Below are 27,309 nucleotides of genomic sequence, written 5' to 3'. Positions count from 1 at the left end.
GTACTCCTCCTCCTCGTCATCATCGTACTCCTCCTCCTCGTCATCATCGTACTCCTCCTCCTCGTCATCATCGTACTCCTCCTCCTCGTCATCATTGTACTCGTCATCTTCATCGCTATGGTCATCATCTTCCTTCTCCTCATCTGCTTCCACTTCTTCCCCGTCGTCATCATCGTACTCCTCATCTTCATCGCTATCGTCATCATCTTCCTTCTCCTCATTTGCTTCCACTTCTTGCCCGTCGTCATCCATTTCATAATTTCTCATCCCTGTCGACATATCAGCAAAGGACGCAGTATCTGCGAAAACTTTTTGTCTTTCTTGCCAGTTAGAAGTGGCCTCCTTAGGGTTGTCCCTTTCGCTAGCTGTCACACCCAAGTGACTGCCATCGCCCATGAACGCATTGCGCAATTTCGTAGAGTAATATTCTAGTATCGGCATGCGTGAAGAGGCATTCAAAAAGGAATCTGCATATGTTGCGTCTTCCCCCCCTGAAATCGTCGCTCTCGCATCGCTCAACCCGTCACTTCTCACCCCATCGTCGAGCATCTGAAAATGTCCCCTTCTCACACTTCTCCAAAGCGCCGAATTACCTGCAAATACTTTACCTTGCAAAATTGCTTTAAAAAAGACCTCACATTTGTCCTTATCATCACCACTAGACAAAGAGTTTTCCTCTGAGATTTCCCCTGGGGCATATGTAAACTGGTGATTCTTAATATCCACCTCTTTCGTGTTGGGTGATTCTTCCACTAGGGTTTTCCCCTCCTCCTCGCTCGCCAATATTGAATCTAACCGCTCACTCCCTTTCAGCACGTCATAGCAATCAAATGTCCGCTCAACTGAGTCTATGAAAATTTTGTCCAGGTCTTTTTCTGCAACCCTATCCGTGGTAGCATCCTTCGCATTAGTGCTTCCATTACGTAGTAAATTTATTACCTTCTTTTTCATCATAAAAGAGTCTTTTAAATTTTCCAATATTTCGTAAAGCGCAGATTTCTCATCATTGTCGTCAGGCGCATTCGCGTCAGGAGCATTACCAGTCGAACGCGCATCGCCTGCTTCCACTTCATGGCACCGTTTTAGAAGATCCCTTTCGCTCAATAATTTTTTTTTGATTGACGAGGGGATGGCTAACCTACTACTCGCACTCTCCAAGTAGCTAACAATATCATCGATCGCTTCGGCATACTTCGAATTAGGGCATGAATTAAGATTAGCATTCCTCAGTTCCACACTTGATAGGATGGAGTCATTTGACCCGGTCGATTTGTCCATCTGCTTGTACTCATGATCTAGAATCTCTTCGGTATCACTAATTTGATCCTCTTTCGGAAAAAAGGACATATAGTCTAGCGATTTATCCAATCCTTTGAATAACTCGCTCTTGTTATTTTCGCTTAATTTATCCAAATTTAAATTAAATGTGTACCTGATGTAGCAGTAGGTAGTGGATTCTTCATCCGAGTTTTTCTGATAGACCTTGCGCAGCATATGGACATCATTTTCGGTAGATTCCTCGGTTGAAATAACTTTCATGTCGCTTGCATCGTGTACAGGGTATTCCTCCTCACTCCGAGCTTGTTCTACCGCTCCCGAAGCGGCATCATTGCCATTATCATCATCGTCCTTATCATTAGCACTGTCATCACCATTATCATCGGCAGTGTCAGCCCCATCGTCGGCCGCACCACCACTCAAATTTTGCAAACTTGCGGCGCTGGCCTCCTTCGACGCATTCCCGCCTTTAATTTTGTCCACTTCTTGCACTACTAAGGCCCGCTCGAGGACATTTTCCTTTATTTTTTCGAAAATTTTAATTTTAATTTTTTTCCCATTCTGAACAATGTTCTTCTCTTTCTTCAAGTGATCATGCGATAGCAGCGAATCTGTGTCGACCAACTCTATCTTCAAATTGATCTTCTTATCGTGTGACATCCCATAGTAGAGAGCCGGGAGGCAAAAAAGCACAAAGCAAAAAATAGCGGCTAATGTGTTAAACTTCCCCATATCTACTTATCCTATATAATAACCAATGCGACAGTGTATGATTTGAAAAAAAAAAAAAACAAAATTGCCTGTTGATATGTAGAACAAACTGCAATCGTTAAAGACGAGACACAACTTTTGATTAATCAAACTCGTAAAACCGCGTCTTACTCAAACTTGTTGGTATAGACAACGTTCAATCAAATAATGCATTTTTCTAATCTGTCAAATAAAATGGAGCTCATTGTTTTTGTTCATTTTTATTTTTAAAACGAATATATTTGAATGTATCATTATGTCATTTTTAAATTGACATTTAAAAAAAAATGTATTGAGGAAAAAAAGGAAAATTCGAAAAAGGAAAAACCTATACAACGTTGTTTTTTTTTTTTTTTTTCTTAAATAGCTACAAAAAGTAAAACCAGTGTGCAAATGAAGCCAAAATGTGAAAAAAGAATGTAGCTATTTCACTTTCTTACATGACCCGTTCATAAGAAATTGTCTTTATTATCTCCTTTTCTAAGACACTTTTTGAAATCCAGCTGGCCATTTTGCAATATTCTGGGCTAACGAGAAAAAAAAACCCTCAATGGTACATAATAAAATATTTGCATAAGCCATTTTGGCTGTTTTTTTTTTCTTCTTTTTAGCTTGCGAGAAATACCCCATTTTGTGTGTATCTTAAATAGCGCTACATTAGGTAATTTTTCCCTATTTGAAGTTCAAAGCGAAAGCGTAAGTCAAGAAGACTGGAACGTTTTGTATGGCTTGCCTTTTTGCATCTCTATGAAGGGGCTACCCATTTTGTTGCAAAAAAATTGGCGCAAAAGTTACCGTTGTTGTAATTTCAAACAAAGAGTGGCAAATTTCAATGAGAATTAACAAAGACAAAAATAAACCGCGACCTTTCCCACATCCTGTTCGCCTAACCAGCGAAAATGCAAATCGATTGACCACTTAGCCTTTACACCCTTGCTAGGACGCAATAGATGATAATGAAGAGAACTTTAATTTTGCACCACTCCTATGAGTAGACCAAGTAGAAAGACGCATACGGAGAGTGCAAAATGAACCATGTAGCTGGGCACCTCTCGGAGAAATTCCCTTCTCAATGGACAAGCGAAAGCGCCATTAGCATCGACCGGTCACTAGCATAAAAAACGACAAGGCAGGATTTTCTCCCATTAGATCCTCTTGAACGCACAATGTTGTTGTTGCCTTGGAGAAAATGGTTAATAACGCGCACCAGGGGAGGCCTCCTCAATAGAGGAGATAAATGCCAACGCGCTCGGGTCAACCATACGGAAGGGTAGGAATTCATTCATCATAACATATCCAACCTTGGCCAGCGCACCCCTTTTTTAAAACTTTCCAAACAGTTGCATAATATTGGTTCACTTTTAAACACTGACGTGTTATTATTAACCGCTAATCGTTGGGGCAGAAAAGAAAATAACAAACCGATGCAGAGCGGGATTAGAATGTGCGCTGTATTAGGTACCCCTATTTGGTTTATTCCCATTTGGGAGGATGGGAAAAAAAACAGAAAATGACGCGATGGTGCATGAATACACGCGCCGATTAGGAGAATACCCCATGGAAAAGGTCCCCCCTTCGGTAGACATATCACCAAAAGGGGGAAGCCCTGCCAAATCGCACAAAAAAAAGAAGCCGTACGTTCATCCTAGTCTGACAACGACACCGCGTATCCCTAGTGGTACTTCTTAACCGCCTCCTGTGCCAGCTGCTTTATGATGACTCCCTTCCCCTTTGCTGCCGACCCGAAAGCCTTGTTTTTACCTCCGCCAGAATGGCCCTCCACTGACTGCATTATCTCCTTCATGAAAGCATCTGCCTGTATAGTGGTCCCCTTCAAAGAATCCTTCATTTCGAAAACGCAGTAGGTGTTCTTCTCATCACCAATGATGAAGAAATAGCTGCACAATTTGTTATGCTTACAATACGACTGGGCGATTTTTTCTAACATCTTTTGGTTTCCAGAGAGAGCATCAAAAAGCTTGACATCTAGAAGGACACCACTTTTGTCTTCCAAAGCGTAATCCTTTCCAATAGTGGTAGCTTTCTTGAATAACTCCTTCTCCATGTTCTTCGTCTTCTCGATGATATTTTTTTCAATTTTTTCCAATTTATGCAATATTTCCTTTTTCCTAATATATGGCAGAAACTTATCTTCCTTTAGAACCCGTTTGTACGTCTGTACGTCGGCTAGTTTGCCTTCATTGGGATCTTCAAAGATGTGTTTGTACTTGGCAAGCAGATGATCAAATTTGGCTTCTACCTCTTCCGCCTTCTTATTCGTGACAGCATTGATTCGGTAAATTCCCTTCCCGATGCTTTCCTCCGACGTGATGATAAATTTCTTTATAAATTTCGTGTTGGCGATATGGGTGCCTCCACACAATTCGATGGAGCACAAATAGGAGTAGTTCACCTCGAGATGGTTTAGAATCTTGTCCACGTCGTTGTCTATGAAGACTACATTGACAACGTCTGCATAATCTTCCTCAAAGATGGCTCTGATTCCTTTAATCTTTTTGCTCTCCTTAAGATCCAGGGTTCGAACGGAGACGGCTAATTCTTGCCTGATCAAATCGTTGACTTGGCTTTCGATTTTGCTAACCAATTCGTCACTTACATTTTGGAAGAAGGAGAAATCGAATCGCAATTTCTCATCATCTACTAGGGATCCCTTCTGATCACAATTAAAAATGGAGTTCACTCCAGCTTGTTCCTTCTGATTTGTTGTGTGGACCGAATGACCATTCTTCGTGTCCCCCTTCGCATCTACGACATGCTCCGTTAAAACTTTCTTTATGACAAAATTGAGTAAATGCGTTGCGGTGTGGTTGCATGCAACTAGTTTTCTTCTTTCAAAATTTACCAGCGTGTGAACGGAGTCATTCTTTTCTATTTTCCCCTCTTGGAGCATACCAATGTGAAGAACATATTCGCTCATTTTTTGCACATTAAGTACTTTGAATTTCATCTTCTCATTTTGAATCACCCCCGTATCGTATATCTGCCCTCCATTTTCGTAGTAAAAATTGGTTTCCCTCAAAATGAGGGCATACTTCTTCTCTTCACTCGGTTTTTCAATCCTGTCTATGAAATTCTCCCCATCGTAGATGACCACTACGTTGGTCTCCACTTTCACCGTGTCATTCTTCCTATCATCGTTATTCCATTCGTACTTCAGATGATCCTCCGTTGCTCCCACACCATGCTTCTGCTTCAACTCATGGGCCTTCTCCACTGGCAGGTCAAAAAATTTATTCATTTTAAAATTGTTCGTATCGGACACTAGTTGGTGTTTCCTAAACAGATCATTAAATTCGCCCATATTTAATTTGAAGCCTTTCTCTTCGCACATGATTTGTACCAGATCGATAGGGAATCCATACGAAGTGTACAAATCGAAAGCATCTTTCCCACTGAAGAGTTTATCCCCCCCTGTATTGTTCCCCCTTTTGATAATTTTATTAAACTGATCCACTCCTTTTTCTAACGTCCTGTTGAAAACGAGCTCCTCCTGTTTGATGATATTCTTAATATAGTTCACTCGATCTTCATCTTTCAAATCGGTAAAGCAGTTCTTCAAAATTTGGCACACAGAATCCACCAATTTGTAGAACCACATGACGTTAGTGCCTACTTGGAATATCTGCTTACCTACTCGGATGGCCCTTCTGATAATCCTCCTTATGACATAATTTCGTCCTTCATTTCCAGGAAGGCAACCATCACTAATGGCAATTGTTACACATCGGATGTGGTCACTAACAACTCGGTACGCATAATCAATTTTGTCAACATCTTCTTCATTAACCTTACCTCCATAATCAGGCAGATGATTAAAAATCTCCTTTATCTGCTTAAAAATCGGGAGGAACAAATCCGTGTCGTAATTACTCTCAACGTTTTGCAAAATGGAGGTTATTCTTTCTAACCCCATTCCTGTATCGATACATGGGAAGGGCAATTTGTTCATATTTTTCTTCTCATCCTTATTATACTGCATGAAGACGATGTTCCATATTTCCAAGACACTTGGGTCGTCCTTATTCACCAAACTGCTAGCATCTCTGTTTCCAATCCGATCATAATGAATTTCTGAGCAAGGACCACATGGACCTGTTTCTGCCATTTCCCAGAAATTCTCCTTCATACCAAATGGTAAGATACGACTTTCGTCAAGATACTTTAACCATATCTTTTTCGTCTCCATATCTTCAGGACAGCTAGCCAATTTCTCATCGCCCCCAAAATAGGTCACATATAATCGGTTAGGGTCTATTTTATACACATTTGTTAGGAGATCCCATGCATAATCGATACTCTCCTCCTTAAAATAATCTCCAAAACTCCAATTTCCTAACATTTCGAAGAACGTGTGATGGTAGACATCCTTCCCTACGTCATCCAAATCGTTGTGTTTCCCTCCTGCTCTTATGCATTTCTGCGTATCCACTGCTCTTTTCAACTTTCCCAAATCGCTACTCTTATCCACCTGTCCTAGAAATATTTTCTTAAACTGATTCATCCCTGCGTTCGTAAATAGCAATGTGTTGTCGTTGTACGGAATGACTGATGAGCTTTCCACGACCGTGTGGTTTTTCTCCTTAAAGTAGTTGATGAACCCGCTTCGAACCTCCTCTGCGGAGAGAGGTGGACGCAAGGACAATGCGGGGGACGCCTTCCCCGCGCTGACAAACCCATCATGCCCCCCCATCACTCCGTTCATCCCGGCCTCCTCCTCGTACCGTTTCTCCACCTGGTCCCCACTCCATGCACTCATCTTTACTCTTCTTCCTAATGTGTCTCTTCCCTCTTTCGCTGCCCCGTTCGGAACTTCCAGGCGATACTTGCCACTTAGACGCACAGGAGCAATATACGTCAAGCTGCTACTGAAGAGGCTGCCTCCTCTTATTCCTTTGGAGAATCTCGAGATGTCCCTTTTGCTAAATGCTCTGCTTAAACACATGCACGGATTGCTTCTCTCCTCTTTGCTCCCAAACAGGAATGACGCCCCTCGGGGGGTCCTTTCCAATGGTGTCAATATGATCGAGGAGGCCCCACCCACGTGGCTCCTTGTCGTGGTACGAAAACTTGGCGAGTCGCTTTTCCCCCTCGATGGAACAAGCACCTCTAATGACCCCCTACGAATGCTGTTGTGTCCCCTAGGCTTGATGCTCAAAAGGACGAATAGAAGCCTCACGGGCAAGAGCGCTTGTCTCATATATATAACCGGGAGATTCGCCGCTATCCCCTGTGGTGCCTCGAATGAAGGCAAATCCCATCCGCATGCCCTTACAAATATGATTCCCCTTCCACCTGCTCATGCACATGTGGGTTTATGAAACTGACGCGGGCGACGCCTACGCTCACGCGGTGTGGCAGAAATGTATGTAAAAGAAAGAAAAAAAAAGGCATCTTCCGGATGGGCTACCTCTTCCTCTGTGTCGTACAATTTCACATGGTCATGCAATCTATTTAATGGAAACTTGGAAGGAAATATCAAAGGGGGGGGGAAGGCAAACGACGAGCTGCAACTTCCGAACGGTGTAGCATAATTTGGCACACCCAGCTCTTTTCTTTTCTGAAATAACCTTCCAGCACATTGAATCCCTCAGCCGAAGATTAATCTTCTACTGCACCAATGACTGTATCATCATAAAAGGTATTTTTTTTTTTTTCCTCTTCCCTATCTCACACTTTGGAAATATTCCCACTTTCGCAAAAATCTGCCTATAGCTTCATCACGCATAAATAGAGAAAAATTTGGCATCCGTGAGGAAAAGCAAAATTGTACATCCGTACATGCACGTGTAAAGCAATTTTTTCGAGTGTGGAGAAACTGGCACCTGAGGGCGAATTCCTCCAATTTAAAGTGCTTTCAGGAAAATGCTTCAGAAGCCTCAGTTCTATAATATGCGTATGTCATTATCTAAACTCACAGCACAGTTCTTCTCATGCGAAGGGATTTTTGCATTGTTCGTAGAGGATAAGGAAACTTCGCCCAGGGTAGAAATGTTCTTCTGTTTCGCCTTGGGGAAGGGGCAAGGAAGAAAAGAGCGTGCTACGTAGCGTTTTTTTTTTTTTTTTTTTTTTGTGCTATGCTGAGGCATAAAGCGACTACATAAGGAGACAGACCTGGGTGAGGCAAGAAAACAAAAGGAGGAACCGTTTTCGCCCCCGCTGGAAAAAAAAAAATACAAAGCAACAAAGGAAACAAGAAACCAACAAACGAAGGAACGGAAGCATATATATTATATACGTGCATATATTTTTTCTTCTACTGTATATGTTACTGTCGTGGAGAAAGAAATTTCCCAACCTCAAAAGCGCGTTCCCAAATCAGCGCAGCGGAGCGGTCACCCGGAGTAGCCACAAATTAGCGACACGCAGTAATATGCTTTTATCACCACCCTGTGAACGTGTTGTAAATATTTTCCCCCAATCGACGTACCACATCCGGTCATGTCCCCCTTGACATAACAGCTGCGACTGTTCTAGCATGCCAGGGCCTGTAAAGTAAAGCGGACTTGACGAGGACTGCCGCATTCACGAAGACTTCGAAGCCACCACCCCACTACACTACCCTTCATTCTCCCTCTACCACCACCCCTCATTTGTAAACAAAAATGCCAAAGTCTAAGAGAAATATCACCATATCGTTAACCAAGGTAAAGAAAAAGATGAACAAGAAGGAGCAGAAAGACCAGAAACTCTCCGATCTGAAAAAAATTATCCAAGTCCCCAATATTTATATTTACATTCTGGATGTTAGAACTTACTCGAATAGTAACTTGAAGCAGGCCATCGAGTACTTCAAGCCAAACGGGAGGTAATCGATCTCGTGCAGGGGTCCCAGCTATTTAGTTATGCCGCTACCACTTGAAGAAGGACAAACGAGGCGGCGAGTGGGGGAACTTTTCTTCGCCTTAAAAGGATATACGTACAATATGATAACCCGGCGTGACCCCAACATGCTTCTTATCTGACCCCCCTCCACGCAGGTTCTTCATTGGGAAGAATAAAGTCATGAAATTGGCCTTAGGGACAAGCGAAAAGAGCGAAGCCAAGCCGAACGTCTGCAAGGTAGCGGAGGTAAAAACTATCGATTGGGCGTCACTTGTAACCGTCCTCTATCAGTGAATACATGTACATAGTGCATCTCTCCCGTATGGTTGATGCCCAACGGGGTTACAACTTTGTGTGCCATTCGGGGCCGATACAACCCATAGAAGGGATAGGCAGACATTTCAACCCATTTTCCTCTTCCAACCACTGCAGCTCCTTGTGGGGAACAGAATCCTCCTAATAACGAAAGACTCCCCCCTGAAGGTAATAAAATTTTTTAATGACTTTCAACCTGAGGAGTATATAAAGGCGGGAAATATCTGCACACAAGATGTCACCTTAAAAATTGGAGATGTATTAAACGTCCCAGTTTCAATGCAGAAGGATTTACAAAAAAGAAAAGTAACTTTCGACATCGTCGATCAGAAGATTGTCATACGGGAAGATAAAATTTTGGCAGAAAAGGATAAACTGGTCAGCGCGGAAAATGCTAAACTGTTAAGAATGCTGAATATGAAAATTGCTAACTTTGACATAACCGTCTTGGGTTATTGGAACTTAAATAAATTCATTTCTTTGACGTAGGAATGGGGAATTATTTTTTTTTTTTTTTTTTTTTTTCTGGGGAAGTGGAAAGAAGGAGTGGTGTTCTTCTCCTCCTCCCCTCGAGCGCACATAACAAATGTGCAAGACTTTTTTTGTTTTTTTTTTTGGGGATTTAAAAAAAAAAAATACCCCATGGACTTTCTTACTTGTCTGCAACTTCTTAAATGACACGCGTGTACGTTGTTCACAAACCAAGCGCCTTTTATTTTCTCTTTCTCTTTGGAAGCTTTTAATTATATACAAATATTCTTTAAGTTGAAAAAAAAAAATAAAGTGAAAAGCAAATTGATGCATGGCGTGGAGGCGGTATATAGACATTACATATATATGTATGCACATACGAATGCGGTTTAGAAACAATTTAGAGCGGCAGCGCCCACTGGGTGTGCGATACCTCCGCTTAACACCACGAGAATAAGTATGCGTATTCACGCCTGCATCACAAATGGGTCAAGGGCACCAAACAGGTGTAGGGGCTTCTACCACCACCCCTAAACAGAACACAAGTGCCATGCGAATCGGATGGCCAACCTGTGTTAACTTCTTGCCGGGAACACTACCCCTAGAGCGTTATGACATTTTCCATTTGAATGTCCTCCTTCAGAATCTTCTTAAGGAAAGCCGTCATGGGGGGTGGGCCGCACATCAAAATGAGCGTGTCGCTTCTGACAACTTCGATGTCTAGCTTCTGATACTTGAGAATATACTTCCGCAAAAGATCCTGCGTTAGATAGCCTACATTTTCGAACGTGTCCCTTTTGGTGGAGTCTAGACACTCGTCTATGCTGTACACTGCTTTGAAGCGTGGGAAGGCCAGCTCGTACTTGTCAAAAACTGGGGAGTGGTAAAGGGGATGGAGTAGTGGTGGAGGAAAAAGGTACCATTGTGCATGGCAATATATAGTACAGGCGTATATACGTATGCACACATTTATATATCTATGTACACATTGCTGAACACACACGTGTTTTTTTTTTTTTTCTTTTTTTTTCCTGTCCTTTCCCTTCTTGACGCCCCTCGCCTTACCCTGCTTGAGTAGAATCTCCTCCTCGTTCCTGTTGGCGTATATGAGCGTCACGAAGGGCTGCTCCCCCTCCCTAACGTCAAACAGGAGCATGTGCTTTATCAGCCGAAAAAAGGGAGTCATGCCGGTTCCCCCAGCGATCATAACGATGTGCCTCTTAACCTGCACACCTTTGGACAGATAACTAAATTTGTTTCTCCCCTTATAATCTAAAACCCCAAACGGACCCGCAATATTAACCATCGCACCGTTCCGCATTTTTTCCAGATGGACACTCATTTTGCCACCATCAACAAACTGTCTATCCGGGCTGTATATTCGAATGACGAAGTGAACTTCTTTCTTCTTATTATCTACATAAATAGGAGTGTAACTTCGAAAAATCTCTTTGGCATCCTTCTCTCTGTCATCCCTATCATTCCATTTGCCTTTTATTTTCCCCTGTTGATTTGGGCCGTTAAATTTTATATGCTTACATATCCCTAACCCGAAATGGGTATACTCCCCTGGGTAGGAAAAAATGAAAATCTTCACCGTGTTGGTAAGCTTTATAATTTTACTCAGCTTCAACGTTTTGCTCTTTTCATCCAGGAAGGCTTTCTCCATGGATCCTCCATCCTGCCAATCGTCCTTCTCCCCCTTCAATTCTTCATTTTCATTCGCCTTCATATAAAGTTCAAACAGATCTTCTGCTTTCTTTTTACCATCTTTATTTTTTTTTACAAATAGGAGAACACAACTTATGGACACTAGCAAAATTACGATGTTCACGACATTCTTTGAGAGGAAGTTTATGCCTGCTCGCAACGTCTGCTTCATTTTCCCCTCTCTCAGTCAGTACCCCCTGGGGTTTACGCACATAGGTGTATGTGTAGCAGTAGGTCTGTACCTGTATACATCCTCCCCTCCGCAAGGGAAGAGGCGCACAGGGGACAGAGGGGGCGAGTGACAACAAATGTAACAACGAAAACAAGACGACCAGGGAAGGTACACAAAAAAGCTACAGGAAAGCTACAAACAGGTCACAGAAAAGCTAAAAGAAGGCTACAAAAAAGCTACAGAAAGGCTACAAAGAGGTTACAGAAAGGCTACAAAGAGGTTACAGAAAGGCTACAAAGAGGTTACAAAAAGGCTACAAAGAGGTTACAAATAGGCTACACAAAGGTTACAGAAAAATGGGCACAGAAAGTTGACACAGTTTCACGAAGTTTCACCCAATGTGGCACAAATCTAAACCCGGTTGCCAAAACGAACGCCCGCACTGACCTGCTCTGCGGATACCTGTACTTGCAAACCCCTTTTTCGCCTCGAAAAGGAATTGCCTTGTTGCTATGTCCGCCTTTTCCGACTCATGGAACCACTTCACAAAGCAGGCGATTTTTTTTTTTTTTTTTTTTTTTTTTCCTTTTTATACAAACCGCGTATAGGATAGATGCCCCCTCGGGATGGTGAAACGTTTGCCCCACAACACCACACGTGTAGGTATACTTCCTCTGAACAACTGCGCGGATGTTTTATGTAAATTTACGAGTCGCCCAGTCAACCATCAACGTAACACCGTTACATGGAGTTTATCACGTAAAAAAAACGTACTTCACACAAACGGCATAAGACATATGCCCTTTTTTGAGAAGTTAAGGGAAGCAACGCGAGCATGAGCTTTTTTACGTCGGCAAAGTGAATTGCACTCTTTGCAGCTGTCTCTACATTGAGCAAACGCACAAAAAAATAAAAATATATCTGAACACCGCAGCATGGCATAGCTCAGCAGAACAGAACACCATACAGTTGCCAACTTCGCTCCAGATCACCCCCAAACGGGCTGCGGGCGAGTGGAGTTCAACTCCTGCATGTGCAACTCCCTCCAGGGATTCCGAACATCACGCAGGGGCTTTAACGAGGAAAAAAAAAAAAAGAAGAAAGAAAAAAATTAAAACAGAAGCAAAGGGAGGGATTCCAAACGGGAAGAGGCCCAAGCGGGCGTTGCGAGCTGCCTTCCCTGTTGTGGAAGACGCATTACCTTTACCCCTGTTGAATAATCTGTCCATTCTGCGCTCTGTGACGTACATTCAAAATGGTATCCTTAAACCGAACTAATCTGTGTGCATCTCTTCCCCCGCTGCTATCGCTATGATGGGAAGGTCTTACGCTCGCACATGCATGGCACGATATGTCTCCATCCCTATTCGTTCTACTGCGCATAGCGATAGTAGGGAGCCACTCCCACTGCGCAGCGCGTACAAAAATGTGCAATATTGCCGAACGAAAGGGGGCTCTCCTTCGCAGGTGTAGACGAAACATTGTCGCATAATGGGAGGAATGTACCCCGCCACCCCCTACCACCACAAATCTACACCCACATGTGAACAACGCACGCATATGTTAGCCGCGGCTGCCATCACCATCACTACCCCTTTTAGGTGCACTTGCCCTTTTTTCCCAGCACTTGGTCTATCTTTTCCTTCTCCTTCTTCCTCTTTCGGCTCTTCTTTTTGGAATTCTTTATAAAGTCCGTTATCAAATTCATGTAGTCTTCCTCTCCGCCGGGCTTATCCGTCCTACCAGCTGCTCGTTTCGCATCAGGTTTTTTCTTTTTCTTGTGTGCTGAATCTAGGAAGTGAGTCTCATCCGAGTTGGCTACCTTGTCGTCCTCCTCGTCGGCCACTTCTATGTCTTCCTCGTCTTCCACTTGTACGTCCTCCTCGCCTTCCACTTCTACTTCTTCCTCCTCTGCCTCTTCCCCCCCTGCCGCTCTTCCCCCCTTCTCCCTCGCCGGGACCAGGATATCCTGGAACATCTCCTTCGCCTTGACGTACTTCTTACTATTCGTGTTTATCGTCTTGGTCTTCTTATATTCCCTGAGCTTCATGAAGTTCCTCATGTAGCCATTAAAGACGTTTATGTCCCCCTCCACGAGGGCGTCCAATATTTTCTTTTTCACTTCATCGGAGCCCAGCTTGAAAAACGTCACGATGGTGTGGGCTCCTACATAATGGCTAGCTATTCTCTTATACTCACTCTTAAACAACAGAATAAAGTTTCGCAGATATTTTTCGTTTAACAAGTTAAATGTGTGTGCGATTTTTTCGCACAGGACGGACAGATTTCTATCACAGGCGAAGTACAGAAGGATGTTTCCTCGTAGGTCTGCGTTTTTCCGTATAAACGGTTTGACTCTTGTATCATTTGTTTGGGGCGAGGGATTATTACCTATCCCTGTTTGTTCAGGCCCCATCTGCCTCCCTCCCCGAATAGGCCCATATCCAACATCGGCATCATCTCGCTCCTCTCGATTTTCATTACCTCCATGGCTCCCTCCGAACGTCTGTAAAAAATTTTCATACTTTTGGATATCCTCCTGGCTAGCCACATTCCCATTTACAATTTTTAAAAAATTACAAAACTGCCTGAACGAATTCGTCACCGGCGTGATGGATTCCTTCGGAAAGGACAGGATGTGCGTCAGGATGTAGTATCCGTTTGTGTCCACTTTTAGGTAATCGTAAAAATTGTAGTTGTTCAGATTGGAGCATTCCTCTTTGCAGTCCCCTTTGCCGTCCCCTTCGCATCGCCTCTTTTTGTTCTGCCCACTGAACACCTCTCGGAGGACGGGGTGCAGGTCCTGGTAGCTCCGCATGCAGAGGATGCATATCCACAGGAATTTCGCGCCGGATGTGGCGTCGACGTGGGAAGCGTCGATACCTGTGTTTGCAGCGGCGCCATTACTCTTGCAGATACTCTCCCCATTATTGCCGCGATTCCCCTTGGCAGAATCCGTGCTGACGGCACCCCCCACGCGCAACCATCGCAGCAACGCGTTCAGCAGCAACCTGCAGTTCCTCTGGTAACACTGTGACAAGTCAAAGAGGCGCCTCAACACGTTGAATTTCTTCCTCCGAATAATCAGATCGATATCGATACTCTTCATGAGTAAATCAAACATCTCTTCAGTGATGTATTCCAACGTGAGGTAGTTGTATATCACCAGGCTGGAGTATGCATTATCGCACACCAAGCTATTTATATCCTTTAAAATGTAGACATTAAAAACGTAGAAAATTGGTTCACTATTCATTCTGAGCAACTTCTCTATCATGATACTGGGCCCGTCCATCTTAATCAAAATACTGAGCACCTGCTTTAGGGGACTCTCTTCGTGGCACTTAGAATCCTCTCGTGTTTTGTTAATAAAATACTTTTTCGTCTTCTCTATTAGAAATATTTCTCTGACTAATTTGTCGCATTCCACGTTTTTCTCCTTCAGCAGTTCGAACAGCGTCCCTAGTGCTGGAACTGCATATGTGTGGTACAGGAGGGGGGGGATGAAATGCTGACTTTGGCTCTCCATAATGTACTTGGAATCTCCTAGGGGGTGCTCCGCCCCCTCCCCATGGTTAGTGCCATTAGGAAGGGGAATACTCTTCTTTCCACTAATTCCACCCCCCGCTTCCTCATAAAAGACGTACTGGTAGAGCAAATTCTTCATGGGGAGGGAAACCTTCGGGTTGGCAATTTCTTCAGTCACTTTTTGGACAATTATGTCAACGTACTGATAGAACATGTCATCTCCCCCTGCGTCTTTGGTACCCTTCCTTTGCCCTTTCTCCAGGTACTTCAATTCAGTCCTCGTGCTGGTTCCCCTAACTTTGGACTTTCTAAAAGATATATTTGAAATGTTAATGTTTAGGTATCCACCCAGGGAGTACAAAAATGACCTCAACACGTGTGTCCCCGATTTATTCAGCATGAGGGTAAACAGCTTCTCCGTTGTGATGGTACAGATCTCTTTGAAGTAAACGTCCAAGGGTTGGTAGCCCCTGTTTTTTTTCTTCAACTCGTCAGCATATTTCTCCTCCACTCTTCTAAAAAAGGAATACACGCAGATAACAGTCTGCACAAAATGGGAACCATAACTGGACGATGCTAACTTCAGGTAGTCCGAACAGATGACATGCAAAAAATGATTGTAAATTTCTATGCATTGCATGCTCATTTTGCTATTGACGCCCATTTTGCCATTTCTCTCATCCTGTACATCCTTCTCATTATACTTTAGCAGGAAAAAGCAGTAGTATATCAGCTTTTCCATTATCTTGGAGCACTTCCTCTGATCTGCTAACTCCTTCTCGCTCCCTTTTATTTCGTCTCTTATCTTTATCAAAATGCATATATCATCTTCAACATCGTAGGAGTAGCTCAAATTGATCGCACCAAAACATTTATTTCCTTTTCTTAAGTTATCCTCCTTCAGTTCGTGAACAAAATACTTCTCATACTTTTCATTTAAAATGTACGAAATGTTAATCAGGTAGTCCATAATTTCTTCTACATTTTTTTCTTTGTCTTTCCTGTAGGTTTCACGCTTCCGATCCAATCTGCCTTTGTCGCCATTCCTATTCCCGTTGCCCTTATTAAAATACTTCCATTTGTGTCCATTCGTGTTGGCTCTAAACCCGTTCATCCTGCCCGTGGTCGGCCTATATATCTACATACAGTCATCTAACGTTTGTAATATCGTCCGCTCATGCATTGGCGCCAATGCATATGCATGTTGCCTATACAAGGGGCACGACATACAGTGGTACAAAATACACAAAAAAGAGAGGAAATTCTCCTAATCTTCTTTGTTCCCAATTCTATCAGTCGCAAAAGGAAGAAGCTCTTCAAATTTGGAAATGTATATAATTACTGCCTCAGTGTTACGAAGTTTATTCGATTTTTTTTTTTTTTACCAATGGGCAAAAGAAAAAAAAAAGATAAGGGAAAAAAGAAATGGAATGGATTTCAACTATTCTTTTTTTTTTCGCTTTCCCTGTATGGTTCTGCATGAATTTGCTACTTAAAAATCTGTTCACGTATTTGTTTAGAGCCGTTCTTCGTTTTGCTGCAAAGATGGGGGTGGTATAGTCGCTACGGTTGTTTATTGGGATAGTGATATATATCATTGCTTGGTTTCGCTTCCCTTTGTTTTTCCCTGTTTTGCTTTATTTTTTTTTTCTCGTTAAGCCTGTCCTTTATGGTTGCCCCATTTTTTGAAGGTTCCTCCCCCCCGTCAGCAATTCGCCATGTCAATAAATTGCGACAGCTCTAAGCGCACCGAAAATGTTATATCCCCGACGACGCTTTCTGCCTATTCAACTGCGCGCGTATTTTCCTCTGTAAGCTCGGGAGAAAAACAAATTGACACCGGAAAAGAACACTCGCAGGAAAGTTCCATAATTGTGTTCTGTTCCTCCGAATTGTAATAACACCTCAATGCTTTATCTCCTTTTTTTTTCATTCTCAATATGCCAATTTATCGCGTAACTTATCACTGTAAGAAAGCCACTCTGATGGTAGGGAAAATTCTTTGGAGGGGTTCCTTCCGCCTACAGTTGTGCCTATAAACATGTTTGTAATTTTTTCTTTTTTTTTTTCCAAATGGACGGATAAAACGTGTGAATTTTCCTGAACGGTTCATAACTTTTTTTTTTTCAATTTCCACCTGTTTTTGAGAAGTGCCATCGTGCTAGACCGCTAATGGGGCGAATGCCCAAAGATGAAAAAAAGGAAAGGCGGTTCCTACGTCGCGCTTTAAGTTCTATGTGCATATCGTGCATACGCAAAATAAAAAAGACCAACGAAGTGATATACCAAGTGAGATGCTACTTAATACTTCGGACAAATAACGCACACGTGGGTGGGAGCGGCCAGTCCATCATTACACCGCACATAACATCTTTGCTCGTCCACAATGCGGAGACCACGTAATGTTATTTCCTTCTTTGCGAAAAAGGAAGATTAAGCGACAAAAAAAGCACTTTTTTCTGGGCCCACTTCGTGTTTTTTGAAAATGCTCCCTCCGCAAAACGAAAAAATAACTGCTGTCGAAAAGAGCAGTCCAGTGAATGACACTTGCTGCACATGAATACGGACAACCATTTGATAACTCTTCGCTTTCTTTTTCTTTTTTCTTTTTTTCCCTCGTCCTCCTACGGCAATTATATCCGTAATATGTTAACAAAACTGCCATGGATCACTTTCTTTTTCTCTTCGTCGCGGTTGTTGCAAGAATAAGACTCTTTTCTAGGTACATATGAAAAAGGGGGTTTCCTTAAACATCGCATTGAGCGCAAACACGTAGGCCTACACTTTTGGGGGAAAAAAGAGCCAAATGGAAAAGCAAAACGGTAGGGCGATAAAGCGATGACGCGGTGACTTGGGGTAGTAATGCGCCACAATAACAGCACGGATTATAGCACGTAGATATTTCCCCCTCCCCATGGGGATTACCCCCCCTTGTGATAGATGATTCTCCCAATTCTCCCGATTCGGCGATTCTCTGGACTCTCCTGAGAAATAAAATGCCACGCGTAAGGGAACTCCTGCTCATTTCATACTTCGCGCTGCTGCCCCCCTTGGCTCTCATTCCCCCTGTGCTCAGAACCAGCTGCATGCACGTAGGAAGCGACTACCTGCGCGACCTTCTAAAAATGGGCGTATTTGAAAAAAACAGCACAAAAATAAAAAAGGAGGTGTTCGAAAATATAAACCGTACGCACGAAACCTACTCGTCATGTAAAACCTGCATCAAACTCATTCAGCTGATAGGGAAAATAATCCAAAAGAAGAAAGAACTATATGTAGACATAGCCATAGAAGACACACTGGAAACCAACTTGTGTGATTCCAACCTCTGGCACGAACATTTCAACTACGACGAATTGTTGTATAGTGAACATGTTCTCGAGTATTGCAAGCAAACGCTGAACCTCACTAGGGATAGCATAGAACAGCATATCTACCAGCTTTACAACAACCAGGAATTATTTTATCGCACAGTCTGCTTACCTATCAACCCACTATGCAAAACTGCCATTCAGGAGGAGAAAAGTAACCTCAGCACAGACTCCAAAGTTAAACTGATATATCAACTATACTGTGACTATTTAACTGGAGAGGTATGGCTGCTCATATCTTTCCTCCACCAAGCATACACTGTAATGTATGTTACTGCAAAACAGTGCATTCAATTGCCTACACCTGGGATTTGCCCTCTTTTACGCGTCAGAAGGACAGCCACCCCCCTTATGCAGCGCTTTACAATCACTTGTCGGATAACGGGACTCCCATCTCTACGGCAAATGCTGCACATCACCTTTTACCATTTTGAAACCCTCCTCTACACACAGGAAAACTATAGGCAAACGAGCCAAGGAGTGCCATATAAAAAAATCCAAACCGCAGATGGCTCAAATTTAACCCTGAAGAGAAGCGACTATGCCGTTGTCCAATCCGAAATTGGGACAATGCACCAGAAAAAAGTCACCGACGATTTTGCAGCCAGGAAATGGAGACTGCTTCGAATTAGTGAGGTAAGGACAGAGGAATGATTAGAGCAGAGCGAGAGATGCTCACTGCGCAGTGATGAGATGGCACACACGACCCCATTGCCGTTTCCGCATCTCCCCCCCCTTACGATTACAAAAACAGCTTGAAGACGACGTACTGGAGGTGTTCCTACGGATGAAACAACAGGACGTCTTTAAGTTTCTGTTTTATTGCAAATCATCTGAAGGTACGCAAAAAAAAAAAAAAAAAAAAAAAAAAAAAAAAACACAATCGTTGCGCTTATAAACCTGCACATGTAGACCCACCCCGCTGCGCACAAAAATAAACGTACGTCCGAACCGCACCCACAAGGATGTCTTCCCCATTTTTCAGACCCCATACTGGAAGTCAAAATTATAATACACCGCGTATCGGACAATGTCGATGCCATCGTTAAGGGGAGTTACCACCACGATTTGATCACAAATGACAGGCACTTTTTGCTATACAAGCGGCCCGCTACATGAATTACAAAATGGTGGGAGGACGGAGCCAAATTAGTGTAACTCCTTCGAAGACTTCTTAATATTCACTGATGAGGTAACCTCCTTGCTCTTTTTACCTTTGGGAGGGACTTCCTTCTTTATATGTCCATAGTTACCCTCTGTAACGCAGCAACCTTTGTAACCGGGTCACCTACCCCAAATGGGCATCCAACCGCTTCACTATTCGAGCCTCCAAGTCGCGGTACAAGTTATCCATCTGGGAAGTAAGCGGAAAAAAAAAAAAAAAATGTTCCATTTCGCTGCCCCTTCCTGCTTATGTGCTACATCCCTGGTTTGACGTCCCCATTTTTCTCACCTTTGCGATCAAGTACCCCTCAGATGCACTGCATTTTTCTTGGTCCTTCTTCCGTGTCCCATCTACCTGGCCGGAGCTTTCCACTCGCTTGCACAGTTTCTTCAAATTTCTATTTTCTTTAGACTTATTGGTTTGGAAAGTGACTGGCTCCTTGCCTATTTCGAATCTGCTAAGACGGTTTTGCACTTCTCTTATGAATGCATCTTCCGAGCTTTCTCCGAATGTCAGGTGGTTTATTTCGCCAACATGCACTGCAGAGGGGAGTGGTTGTGTGGGGGTCGGTGAGTGAGTCCGTCTGAGTGTGTCTGTGTGAAGATAAATCCTCCCGGCCGTTGAAGCAGCTTGACGTGGAGTACTTCAACGGACGAAAGGAAACAAACAAGTTCACTTCGTAGACAGGAGGTGAAACGTTTATAGTCTGACATAGCTCAGGGTGGAGAACCACATCGGTAGGGGCTCCTTTATCAAAGTGGTAAAGGATTGTGGAAAAGTGCTCTATGATTAGAGTCCCCCAGTGCAACCGCCTCCCCCACAGGAAGTATATTTTGCATGCTCTTTCTCACGTACAGTTTAGCAATCTCCTGACGTAGTCCCCCCCGGAGGGAGTGTCCAAACTGCAAATCGCATCATCTTCGTCGAAGCCAATCTCATCATGCATTTCCAGCTTCCCCAAGTCCTCAATCCCACTCTCAAAATGTATATCATAAATTGGGACAAAAATAAATTTATAAAAAAAAAAATTTCGGAAAAAAGTATTTAAGGCATATTTTATTAATAGCCTCAGAGAGGAGTAGGAAAATATTTTAACGCAACTTGGTGACCTATTAACTGAATGATGTAACATGACCTTTTTTAATTCTGCAAAAAGGTCAACAATATGGCCTCCCCTCTCATTTACTAATTTGAAAAAAATGTACTTCATAATGGACAGGTAGGTTGAAATCTCAACGATAGACAAATCTCTGCTGATGCAATACGTCAAGGTGTTAGAGAAAAGATCACTTACAATTTTTTTCATTTTTTTCCTTCTCATCACGTTCGTACTGTACACGTCGAAAGAGTCACACTCGCTTCGAACCCTGTGCGATGTGACCCCATTTGCCATACCAAACGGGAAATGCTTCCCTTCCAAACTGACAACGTCGCGTTGCTGAAATTTCTTCCCTTCAACCACTTCGCCATTTAAACCAACTGGTAGGAAGTCATCAATAGATAACTTAGCCTTCTTGATCTTTCCCCTCTTGGCTATTTCGTCTTTGCTCCTAAAATGGATGTTCAGTTTTTTTATTAGTGCCCTTCTCTGTGTCCTCCTATCACTAATAACTATGATTTTCCTCATCTCATGTTTGTTTATGTCCGCACAGGTTAGGAACAACCCCCCTTTCCTCTCTCCAGGTCGTTCCCCCTTCGGCCTATTCATTTGTTGCCTTCTGAAGAAGAGACGTTGGTGAGTGGGCAGAAGAGGAGAGTCGTAAGTGCACAGGAGGGGGAAGGCGGTAACCGTGTATAACACACAGACGCCTACACACAAAGTGAATGCTCCGTTGATTGAAATTTACTTAAAGCTTCCTTCCCCCCAAAAAGGAACAATTGAACAAAAAGGTAAAAAGACGTAACTGACAAATCTGCGCTTCCATTCGGTGAGCTGTCCTGATTCGTGGAGTCATTCGTCCCTCCCTCGCTCCATAAAACATGGCATGTCAAAAGGGAACAATTTTTTGGTACATTTCCCGCTCCACTGTTACTTCGTTTTATTTTACTTCGTATCTTCTTCTTAACTTGCTCCAATGTAATGTCCACCGTTTTTGCACACCCGTGTGCAAAGCCTCACAAATCGGGTGTCCTAAACCCCACACGTGTGAAGGCCCCCACATGGGCGCGCCCATTCTATGCTAGTTTATTCCACATTACCTCCATACATGGCCGTTAAAATGGATAAATTTGCCGTACCACGCGCGACCAGAAAAAAAAAAAAAAAGACACACCACGCCAAGAAATTTTAAAGAAAGATAACTCCCACGTGCGATGGCGACAAACAGAGTACTTCCACGTAAACAGCAATATGAGGATATATAGCCTCACAAAAAAGAGTTCAATTAAAGGGTTTTCAAATGGGTAAATAAAAAAAAATAAAAAACGACGAAGAAAGTGACAAAGAAAACAAAATGCACAGTAAAGAATTGCACATTAACGGAGGACGGGGGAGAAACATGGTGGAAAAATATTACACCACAAATTTAAATGGATAAGCTTACTGATTATAAGAACTGCATTGCGGTCTGCATGGGAGAAACCCACAAGAACAGCCACAAAATCGGCAAAGTAGGCCAAGTGTGCAGCATGCGCCACGTGGGGGGGTCACCATGCGACGTCCTCGCGAACACAGTCGCATATATCTCCACCCACATACACACACGTAAAGTTCGCACAAATCAGTACAAATGGGGAAGAAGGGGAAGACACCTCCCTTACAACGTCAATGATATTATCACCTCCGCGACCTTCTCAAATGTGAGTATGCTTATTGAGAGTTAAAAGATATCCTCTTCTTTTCCTCGTCTTTTCCTCCTCTTTTTCTCTTCTCCTTCTTATCAGTCTGGTTTACATTGTAAACTATGGGCACATCGCCCCTTCCGCAGTCAAAATTTCTCTACCTGTGGTACAACACAGGGGGGGAATATTCTGCATAATTGGTTCAAAAAAGGGGGGGCAATGTTTTCCCATTTTCACTTGGACGCATTTGTTCTTGCTCCCCCAACATATTCGGACATACGTGGCAGTCGACACCAAAGGGACAGAAACAAGACTGTGCAAAAAGGCGGACATTTGGTGTATCCTTAGAGGTGCATATCGGGTGACTGCTTACCTACCCATAATAGTTGTACTGCCCATAATCTCCTCCTCCAGTTCCTTATGCCCCGTAAGCGTTAGGCATATTCATGTGGGCATCCCCCTGCTCGTTCTCTCCTGTGTGTTCACCCCCGTTCGGAAAGTAGGCGCCTCTTTGGTTTCCCCTCTCCTGGCTTCTGGGCCTGTACTTGTCCTTGTCGGGGTTGTAATTGTAATTGTGATCCTGATGGTGATCGCGGTTGACATCGCGGCTGTAGTTGTGATTATGGTTGTGGTTGTAATTGTGATTGTAATTTTGATCCGGATCGCGATTCTGGTTGTAATTCTGGTTGTAATTGTGATTATGGTTATGAGTGTAATTCTGATCTTGATCTCGGCTGGGGTTGTAATTGTGACGGTAACTGTTACCTTGATCGCGGTTGTAGTCGCGCTCTCGGTAGCGGTGATGATCTCCATTGTGGTCCCTGTCTCTGTGCCTGTGCTTATCCCTGTCTTTATCCCTATCCCGATCCTTCTCTCTATCCCGATCCTTCTCTCTATCCCGCTCCTTCTCTCTATCCCGCTCCTTATTCTTATCCCGATCGCGGCTGTCCCTGCGCCTGTGCTTATGCCTGTGGCGGTCGTGCGACTCGCTGCGTCTGCTTCGGTGGTGACGGTCCCGCTTGGAGCTCCTGTGCTCGTCCTTCTTGTGGTGTCGGTGGCCTTTCAGCACGTCGTTCATCTCATCGCTGTCGTCATCGTTCCTCTCGTTGTACAGCGCCACATTTTTGTAAATCTCCTCTACCTTCTTCTTATCGTTTCGGTACTTATCTTTGTTAATTAGGGCCGTCCAGTTAATATTATGAGTGACCTTTTTCCTTTCATCGGATCCCCTTGGAGGTCCTTTTCCACCACCCAGTCGTCTAGGAATCCAATTTTTCACCGTCCTTCCCCTTTCCACATCGACGAGAATTCTCCTATTGTCTATCTTCTTCCCATCAGCCAAATTGTATGCATCGTTAAAACTTTTTGTGTGTTCAAATTCTATGAATCCATATCCTTTTGGTTTAAAATTTTTATCATATATTATTTTCACTCTTTTTATCTTTCCATACACTTCAAATTCTTTTTTTAATTTTTTCTCATTTACATCGTAGGATAGTCTTCCAATAAAAATGGTTTTCTTTGGGTCGCTTGTCAAATCGGCATTTTTAAATGGGTCATAATCCTTTCTCATTTCTTTCAGCATTAATTCGTTGTATGTTATTTTTTCTTTCTTCTTTCTTTCCTTCCTCTCTTTTGCATTTTCCCATTTTATCTTTGGGGGGGGTTCCTTATCCTCGAAAAGATTCAGATACTCGGAGATGCCGCTGTATGCCTGGTGCTTCTTCTTCTGGATGGGTTTGTAAAAAGTGAGTAGTGGCCTGGCTTGGAACAGGATTAAGAGGTGTGGTGGCATACCGATGGCCGACATCTTTTACTTACACTTGTATGATGTGCCTATCTGTGTCCCTGCCTGTTCGGGGGGTGCCACGGCAGTTTAGCACGTGGTAAAGTTAACCAACTGGGGTGAACAGAGACGAGGTTGGTATTGCAAAGAAGTGGTGACACACCCCTGTTTAAGAGCAGCCTCTTTTCAGCTTCCCCTTTTGGGCCAACTTTCTGCAGCATAATATTTCTTTCCCCTTTTTTGTGTCGAAATTGGAAGAACGAAAAAGGGGACATAAATCTTCATTTATGACAACTGCTACTGGGATACCATGCGTAGTACATTCGGGAAGTAAAACTATTTTTGCCTGCTGCCCCTTTACTTGTTCGCTTCGCACCTCACCAAAACTGACTTGTTCTGGGGCATCACGCTGATATATTTCCACCGTTGCCCTTCTGGGGGGAGGCGGTCAGTGTCCCCTCTTTTGTTTCGCCTATTTATACAAATATTTTGCCTTTTCTTGGGTTCCTTTGCATTTCTTTCGGCCTCTTACCACTTTGGGGGGCTTTTTTCTTTATGTTCCGCTTTTTTTTTCTTTATTTTTCCCTTCTTCCCTTTGTTAAATTTTTCCATCTCCCTTTTTTCGCTCTCACATAGCTACAACGCGCTCTTTCTCTATTTGGCAAAGGCTTCCCGGAGCGCATATTTTCAACGCCTTAATTCGGCCTGCCTTTCCCACTGCGCGGATTGCGATATGCTTACCCCTTGAGATTTACCCCTTGGAATTTTACGATGCTCTCCTTCTTTTCTTCTCTCAGCTATATGACATCGCAAGTGCGAGATGGGTGTTTTCTTTTGATTTCCACTACAATAATAAGCTGCGGAGTCTGCCGCCACCTAGTGAAAGGTCGGTCGTTATGTTTTTTTTTTTTTGGCGCTTCTCTTGCGCATTATATATGCTATGCAAGAATCTGCTGGGGAACCCCGCGTTTTTTTTTTTTCTCAAGGCATACGTGCTGTGGCAACTCGTATTTTCCTTTTTCCTTTTTTTCTCCTTTTTTTTCTTCGTTTCCCTCTTCTTTCTTCTCTCAGGGCAACAACCCCCCCCGCACCTGCACTCCGTTCGCTTAACCGCAATAGGGATAAACCGGAAAGCAGCCCTGGACACGCACTTTGGCGAGAAAAAAAGGTTAAAGCGAAGAGTGGAACACATTCCAGCCAAGTAATCCCATGGCTCTTGCGTCATCGATCCCATAGCGGCGGAAGTGCACGTACATATGTAAACAGATATAGGAAATTTCATGCTCCATATTACACGCAAATCAACGAACCGCGCTAAGATCCGCTCGTGCGTCCAACCCATTTCGTATATACCCCCAGATTTATCGTCCCCCACCTCCTTCGAATGCTTGTCATTTTTTACTCCTTGTTTTCCAGACACTTTCGGATCAGAACGAACTTCCAATTTTTGTTGCCAATCTGCTGCGATAAAATAAGATCTTACCGCAGGGTGCACATCGAGCCTGCTTACCTCCGTGCATGTATCTGCCACTGTTTCAGTAAGAGGAGAGGAGCAGAGACAGAATGGCCACGCCTTTGTACCTTTTCCAGTCATGAAGGAGTTTGCACTTTACCGCCACGAGCCAGTGTACACATTGCCGCCACTTTTTCCCCTCTCCCATAGGTTCCACTCATCCCAGTCTTCTCCCCCTCCTGCAAAATGAAAAATGAAAAAATAAAATTAGTGAGCTTCGAGGGGGATGAATTCATCGTTGATAAGTACACTGCCTCTATGTCCACCGTCATACTTAACATACTGGAAGGTACGTACATTTATGTGTACTGGGGTGATATTGTAGTGGGGGGTAACTCCACCGATTTGCGGCCACGTACGGGGGTAATCACCTATGTGCTTGCTTGCGTGTGCTCCGTCCAGCTGCTGATCTAAGCGGTGACCCAACCGGTGCTTCCGTAACGTGCGCTTTGCCGTCCGTCTCTCTGCCAGCCACTTCTCTGTCAACTGCTTCTCCCCTCCTTGCAGTAATGACGGCCGAGGAAGACACCATACCACTCCCAAACATAAAGACGCCGATTCTAAAAAAAATCATCGAATACATGGAGTACCATATTAACAACCCCGCGGAGGAAATCCCCAAACCCCTCATCACCTCCAACTTGCAGGACGTAAGAGCGAGACGTAATTTGGCCCCTCAAAAAAAAAGGGGCCCCTACTTCCAACCATGTCTTAATATAATTGACCTGTCAACCATCACATGTGAATCATCATATGTGCACCATCCCATGCGGAGGTTCATAACTCGTTGCGCCACCACGGCATAATGTACACTTCCATACATCTTTGTTTTCCCCCTCCCTTGAATACACGCCCAAATGTAGGTTGTCTCTAGCTGGGACTACGATTTCGTAAGCACAGATAAGGAAACCCTGTACGAATTGATAGAGGTGAGAAAGAAAAAAAAAATGGGACTCTTACTGACGACAATGGTGACGACGCCAGGAGGATAGAGCCAACTTAACCGAGAGATTTTTCCAACCCTGTTGATCCTTCCCCCATCCCGTATATGTGCACATAGTTGCATTCACGTGAATTTCTTAACATGCACGTGTGTTTGTTTTTCCCTTCACGGACACATTTTTAGGCATCCAACTACCTCGATATAAAACCACTGCTAGACTTAACCTGTGGGAAGATTGCCTCCATGATGAAGGACAAAACTACAGAGGAAATTCGAGCGGAGTTTGACATCGTTAACGACTTCACCAGGGAGGAAGAAAAGCAGGTAGGGTTGAATTCTTCAAAGAAGGGCGGGAAATAGCTTCACTGCAATTTTTTGCTAGCAAAGTTTCAATAGAAAAGTTTGGCTAGCTCATTTTCCACTTCTGACCCCCCTTTATGGGAGAAAATTTACCCACTCTATATTTTCCCACGTTGGCATCCTTCAAACGTTCGTGATTGTTCCACGTTGCTTCTCCACCTTGTAGATACGGGAAGAAAACAGATGGTGTGGTGACATCTGAAGAGGACACACGAGATGAAGCAATGACGAACGAATGACGAACGTGTGCATGTGCACCTCGCGATGGGCCCTCCCTCGACCAACAAAGGGTTTCGAGAGAGTAGCGGCAAAAGGGAAGAGAC

At 43.5% G+C, this 27,309-nt stretch overlaps 9 protein-coding genes across 9 annotated transcripts in view; 3 read left to right on the top strand and 6 right to left on the bottom strand.

Moving 5' to 3' along the window:
• Positions 1–1,938, bottom strand: part of C922_04818 (hypothetical protein) — a gene marked incomplete at both ends in the record, with an annotated part of 3,352 nt that extends 1,414 nt beyond the window's left edge. Inside the window, one exon of the mRNA XM_008820396.1 lies at positions 154–1,938. Coding sequence (XP_008818618.1) covers positions 154–1,938 — 1,785 coding nt within the window. The remainder of the gene's footprint in view (positions 1–153) is intronic.
• Positions 1,939–3,700: 1,762 nt separating this feature from the next.
• On the bottom strand, positions 3,701–7,246 carry C922_04817 (alanyl-tRNA synthetase; the record flags this gene model as incomplete). The annotated part of the gene is made up of 1 exon (XM_008820395.1): positions 3,701–7,246. One exon carries the CDS (start codon positions 7,244–7,246, stop codon positions 3,701–3,703), a length of 3,546 nt encoding a protein of 1,181 aa, XP_008818617.1.
• Positions 7,247–8,651: 1,405 nt separating this feature from the next.
• Positions 8,652–9,675, top strand: C922_04816 (hypothetical protein; the record flags this gene model as incomplete). Its single annotated transcript, XM_008820394.1, has 3 exons — positions 8,652–8,854; positions 9,027–9,117; positions 9,304–9,675. 3 exons carry the CDS (start codon positions 8,652–8,654, stop codon positions 9,673–9,675), a joined length of 666 nt encoding a protein of 221 aa, XP_008818616.1.
• A 583-nt stretch (positions 9,676–10,258) lies between these two features.
• C922_04815 (cytochrome-b5 reductase) lies at positions 10,259–11,539 on the bottom strand (the record flags this gene model as incomplete). The annotated part of the gene is made up of 2 exons (XM_008820393.1): positions 10,259–10,530; positions 10,723–11,539. 2 exons carry the CDS (start codon positions 11,537–11,539, stop codon positions 10,259–10,261), a joined length of 1,089 nt encoding a protein of 362 aa, XP_008818615.1.
• Positions 11,540–13,136: 1,597 nt separating this feature from the next.
• C922_04814 (hypothetical protein) lies at positions 13,137–16,181 on the bottom strand (the record flags this gene model as incomplete). Its single annotated transcript, XM_008820392.1, has 1 exon — positions 13,137–16,181. One exon carries the CDS (start codon positions 16,179–16,181, stop codon positions 13,137–13,139), a length of 3,045 nt encoding a protein of 1,014 aa, XP_008818614.1.
• Positions 16,182–18,063: 1,882 nt separating this feature from the next.
• On the top strand, positions 18,064–19,557 carry C922_04813 (hypothetical protein; the record flags this gene model as incomplete). The annotated part of the gene is made up of 4 exons (XM_008820391.1): positions 18,064–18,660; positions 18,892–19,074; positions 19,193–19,277; positions 19,424–19,557. 4 exons carry the CDS (start codon positions 18,064–18,066, stop codon positions 19,555–19,557), a joined length of 999 nt encoding a protein of 332 aa, XP_008818613.1.
• A 292-nt stretch (positions 19,558–19,849) lies between these two features.
• Positions 19,850–21,311, bottom strand: C922_04812 (hypothetical protein; the record flags this gene model as incomplete). Its single annotated transcript, XM_008820390.1, has 2 exons — positions 19,850–20,142; positions 20,459–21,311. 2 exons carry the CDS (start codon positions 21,309–21,311, stop codon positions 19,850–19,852), a joined length of 1,146 nt encoding a protein of 381 aa, XP_008818612.1.
• A 1,491-nt stretch (positions 21,312–22,802) lies between these two features.
• C922_04811 (U1 small nuclear ribonucleoprotein 70kDa) lies at positions 22,803–24,194 on the bottom strand (the record flags this gene model as incomplete). The annotated part of the gene is made up of 1 exon (XM_008820389.1): positions 22,803–24,194. The coding sequence occupies one exon, from the start codon at positions 24,192–24,194 to the stop codon at positions 22,803–22,805; it is 1,392 nt and encodes a 463-aa protein (XP_008818611.1).
• A 1,675-nt stretch (positions 24,195–25,869) lies between these two features.
• On the top strand, positions 25,870–26,986 carry C922_04810 (S-phase kinase-associated protein 1; the record flags this gene model as incomplete). The annotated part of the gene is made up of 4 exons (XM_008820388.1): positions 25,870–25,972; positions 26,191–26,333; positions 26,547–26,612; positions 26,810–26,986. 4 exons carry the CDS (start codon positions 25,870–25,872, stop codon positions 26,984–26,986), a joined length of 489 nt encoding a protein of 162 aa, XP_008818610.1.
• Between the last annotated feature and the right edge of the window lie 323 nt (positions 26,987–27,309).

Source organism: Plasmodium inui, assembly GCF_000524495.1.
Source record: "Plasmodium inui San Antonio 1 unplaced genomic scaffold supercont1.30, whole genome shotgun sequence".
In the NCBI taxonomy this organism is placed as follows: Eukaryota; Apicomplexa; class Aconoidasida; order Haemosporida; family Plasmodiidae; genus Plasmodium; species Plasmodium inui.
The sequence above is the reverse complement of the archived record's forward strand: the minus strand, read 5'-3'. Positions and strand labels throughout refer to the sequence as shown.